The sequence below is a fragment of the Penaeus chinensis genome, chromosome 33, assembly GCF_019202785.1.
Source record: "Penaeus chinensis breed Huanghai No. 1 chromosome 33, ASM1920278v2, whole genome shotgun sequence".
NCBI lineage: Eukaryota > Metazoa > Arthropoda > Malacostraca > Decapoda > Penaeidae > Penaeus > Penaeus chinensis.
Window position 1 is genome coordinate 14,495,666 of NC_061851.1, and position 5,000 is coordinate 14,500,665.

Below are 5,000 nucleotides of genomic sequence, written 5' to 3' on the forward strand. Positions count from 1 at the left end.
ATACCTGCACTGACTCCGCACCAGTATTGTTTGATGTAACTACAATAGCCTCTATAAGTGGTTCCATCTGCAAAGATAACAAAGAAAAAGTTGTTATTAAAGTTCATTTAAATAAAAGCAGTGTAAATAAGACATACATAGTAAAAATAAAATCTCATTATGGTTACAATCCTCTTCAAGAACCTGTACATAATTGCTTAAAGCTTGTTATTTAAAAATCCAGAAATTGCAAGTCTGTTGGCCATACCTGCAAATTGTTACAGCATTGTTTTGTGTTCTTCATAGCATTATTTTACCTTTCATCAAACTTATATTCTGAATATTTTCCTAAACTGATCAGTGATATCACTGGTATATTGTCAACAGCAAATTGGAAATGGCAGATGCAAATTTTCAGACCTATATCAACTATCCACAACCAAATACTTAGATTTCAACTAACTGTCAATTGGTTTGAAACATAATCAGAGGGCAAAAATAATATAAAAATAAAAAATAAAATAAAATCACAAGCTATACTGGAAAGTGTAGTACTTTTCAACAAGATCTTTGATGTGAAAGGCAAAAATTCATGATGGAAATCAACCAAACATTTTCACAAAGCAGAGCAATTTATGTAATTTGTGGTTCAATAATAATAATAATAATAACAAAAATAATAACATAGTGTGAAGTGCTCAAGAGTTTGAATCTAATACATATGTATATTTTATGTAAGTTAACTTACAATGATTGGTTTAGAATAATATTCAAAATACTAGAAATCCTTACTTACATGAGTCATCTTCCAATGTTATGCTAATTACAGTAAAACTAGTTCTTTCAATTCTATATACTCAAAAGTTTGAGAAAAAAATGGATAATGGCCATAAAAAATACACAAAATAGCAGTCACAGGCAAACTAATCAGCAAAATGTTGAAGTCCTGTGATGCTAGGGCCCGAACAGCAATAGGATAACACTATCATTAATATTCTCACAACACAGAACGGTTAACTTCCCTGGAAATTTACTGCCAAATAAGCTACCAATATGACACTCCCTTTTTTTTTTTTTTTTTTTTTACCTTGCTGGAGTTCACACTGAGGATGCACATCACTTCATGTTGTCCTATTCTGAACATTTTTCATATTCTAACCAAACTGCAACATATATTCTATTATACATTTAAATAATGACCACACTATGATAGGGAAGATTTAATTACAATGCCATAAAGAGGGAAAATTACACTCATTAAGACAAGAAAATGTCTGCATAGGCAAAGAATAATGTCAGAAATTAAGAAAATAAGGTCGTGACAAATGTCGTACAAAGACTAAGTTAATGTGATTGGGTGGCCGTCTGGAGGCAGAGCTCCTGAGAGTGAAATTCTGTGATTATGTTTAGTTTTGGATAAGGAAGGTTTTTGGTTTGTGGCTGGAGTACTAGGCCTTTTTTGTAGAAGCCTGAAACCCCTCACACTTTAATACATAGTTTGATGTTGGCTAGTGATCAACATTGAAGTTTTGAAAAAGTTTTGAAAAAAAAAAAAGTATCATTCTTAATCTTGCTCAAAAGAGTCAATAGAAAGCCATTATAAGTACTTAACATACTGATATGATTTCTAATGACAAAACATTGTTGAAGCTTCAAATAAAATGGAAAAAGTACCTGACTACTCTGGTACTTATATTGTTTATACACACACCACACACTGCTCCATAAGGCAGTGAAACGTTCAAATGTATTTCTCAGATTCAGACAAACCATTTGATTTTTTTTTCTAATCATATCCATTGTTCGGTTAATTTTCTGACTATGACAATCAGGTCTAACAATATTTATATCATCAGATTTGTTCTTGTGTGATGAGAACGAATCTGATGATCATTTCCATCACATTCTCCAGCTGACAATCTTGATGTGATTTGATAAGTCCCGATAGCAGGGGAGGGCATTAAGTAGATCAGGAAAATTATGGGGTAAAACAGGCTGAAATATGATGACCAGAAATGTGTAAAACACACACACACACAAAATTAAAATTGGTTATTATTAATTTACAATCCATGTAATATTTCAAAAGAAGAAATTGAACATTATACAAACCAGTTAGAAGAACCAAAGATCATCATGGGAGACTTAGATGCTCACCACGCACTTTGGGAAACAAACCTTAATCCAAAACTCACTAACAAAACGGGTAAAAATGTTTTTTACTTTTTACGTATAATGCAGAAATCCTATTAACACCACTAGACCAAATAACAAGGATAGACCCAAAAACAGGCAAAACATCCACAATAGACCTAATAAGAGGTTCTCCAAATTTAAGTCACTTTGAAATAACTTCCGGCCCATATTTGAATAGTGATCATCTGCCAGCAATAGTCAAAACTAACATTACTCAAAATTTATCTTATAAAAAAGAAAAAAAATGGCACTTCACAAAAGAGGGGTGGAATAAATATAAAAAAGAATTGAATAAACTAGAGATAGAAGACACAGAAACCCTTACGATACTAGCCAACATGATAAAAGAAACGGGGGGGAAAAAAGTGTTTTAAATTTGACAACTACAACATAAAAACTAAACCAAATAAACCCTGATGGAAAAAAGTAATAAAGAAAAGAAATAGAGCCTTTAATAAATGGAGAAAAAACCTAACAAAGAAAATGAAGCTGAATATAAAAAACTCATTGAACAAAGTAGGCAAGGAATAAAAATCAAAAATAGAAAGGCCTGGGAAAATTTTTGCAGTGAACTAGATTTTAAGACCCTAACCAAAAAAGTCTGGAACTTCATAAAGAAACAAACAGACAACATATCAAATCAAAGCTACCCCATAATAAGTAACGACCTCATTGGAAAAGAACCAAAAATAATAACTACCAAAGCAGAGATAGACAAACTACTAAACCTCCTGGATAAAATAAATCTAAACCAAAAAATAACAATGGAAGAACTAAATAGAATATTAAGCAAAACCAAGATTGGGAAGGCATGTGGGCCAGATGAAATCCCAAACGAATTCTTTAAAAAAGCACCAGACAACATACTAAGAGCAATTCTAAAAGAAATCAATTAACAATGGTTAAAAGGTGAATACACAAACAAAATAAAAAATGTGTTGATAAATCCAATCATAAAACCAGGGAAAAACCCGGCAAACATATGCTCTTACAGATTCACCAGTAGAATTTCTTGCCTAGGAAAAATATATGAAAACATTATAAATAGCAGAATAAATTGGTAGCGAGAAATACATAAAAAACTAGATGAAGATCAAACAGATTGAACTATAGATGCACTTCAAATAATTGAATCGATAATAAATAAATCCTTACACGAAAAGAAATACGCATGGGTAGCATTTTAGACCTAGAAAAGGCTTTTGACTCGGCCAACCATGACGCAATTATAATAAAGGCAGCCAAACTAGGAATCACAGGCACACCCCTAACATATCTTAAAGAATTTCCTGGAAAATTAATATTTACAAATAACCACAAAATATTAGGACTAGAATTTGATGCTCCAAAACTAAAATGGAAATCACATATAGATAAAATTAAAACTTCTACTCAAAAAAGGATAGACATAATGAAGAAACTGTCCACATTATCATGGGGAGCTAAAAGAGAAACGATGATAGAATTTTATAACATCTACATAAAACCAAAAATACTATATGGTTCCACAATATATGGAACTTTAAAAACACCAGTTCTAAAGAAGTTAGAAACAATACAAAACAAAGCAACAAGAATAGCCACAGGTTGTTTCAAGTCAATTCCAATAATAGCTTTACAAGCCTTAACGAATAAAATGTCCTTAAGACAAGCAATAAAACAACAAGAATGTATCCAGATGGCTAAAATATTACAAAAACAAGAAACTATGCCAATAACTTTTTTTATAACTGAATCAATTAAGGAATACAACCAGAATATTGACAAAGAAACTTTAGTTCATCGTGTAATGGAGACATGCAAAGAACTAAAAATCATAATAAAAACAAACGTTACCCGAAGCATATCTCAACTACCACCATGGTATGATATTTACCAAAACACAGACTAAATTTATGCAAAGTCTCTCAAAAAATACACCTGAAGAAATAATTAGAAACCAGTTCCTTATGATGGAAAACACAATATACAAAAACCACAAAAAGATATTTACTGATGGCTCCAAAATAGAAGAAGTCAGTTCCACCTCAGAAGCAATTTACATCAAAACAAAAACACAGCGCAACAATTTGAAAATTACCAAAAGAAACCCAGATAATAGAGGCAGAGCTGTTTGCCATAAAAGAAAGATTAAGATATACTAAAAACAACAACATAAAAAACTCAGTGATATACACATATTCAAAATCAACAGTTTACTGCATTCAAAACACTAAAATTACAAAAACATTATATTTGAAATACATTCAATAATTTTAAGCCTAACAAAAAACAACGATACAGTGGATACCACCACACAGAAACATAAAGGGTAACGAAATAGCAGACCTTCAAAAACAGCACTAATATAAATGAAACTTTTAACATAACTAAAGATATATCAAATGTAATAAGAGAAATTAATAATAAAAGCCAAAAGAATTGGGAAGAATATTTAAATAATGCCCTAAACACAAAAAATTACCATTTACAAAACACCAGTCCTCAACCATGGACAAGATCCAAAAATAGAAAATTAGACACATCCATTACAAGAATAAAAACAAAAGACACAATCTACACAGAATAAAAACTGAAACTGATCCATTTTGCAGATGGTGTAAAAATCAAGAAGAAACAGTGGAACGTCTGTATCTTCATTGCCCAAGATTTCATTCAAACAGAGCATTACTGATGGAAGCATTAAAGAAAATAAAATCATTCATCTAAATGTAAAACAGCTGATTACAGGAGAAGATTTACCAGAAGATCAGAAGTTCTACATATTAAGACCTACCAAAATATTCCTAAAAAAAAAATAACGTGGATATGATATAAATAGAAAG

The 5,000-nt window shown here is 31.0% G+C and overlaps 1 protein-coding gene across 1 annotated transcript in view; it reads right to left on the reverse strand.

The window, feature by feature from the left end:
* Positions 1-5,000, reverse strand: part of LOC125043051 (WD repeat-containing protein 18-like) — a 19,063-nt gene that overhangs the window by 11,160 nt on the left and 2,903 nt on the right. The window contains exon 4 of the mRNA XM_047639006.1: positions 5-67. Within this exon, the coding sequence (XP_047494962.1) occupies positions 5-67 (63 nt within the window). The remainder of the gene's footprint in view (positions 1-4; positions 68-5,000) is intronic.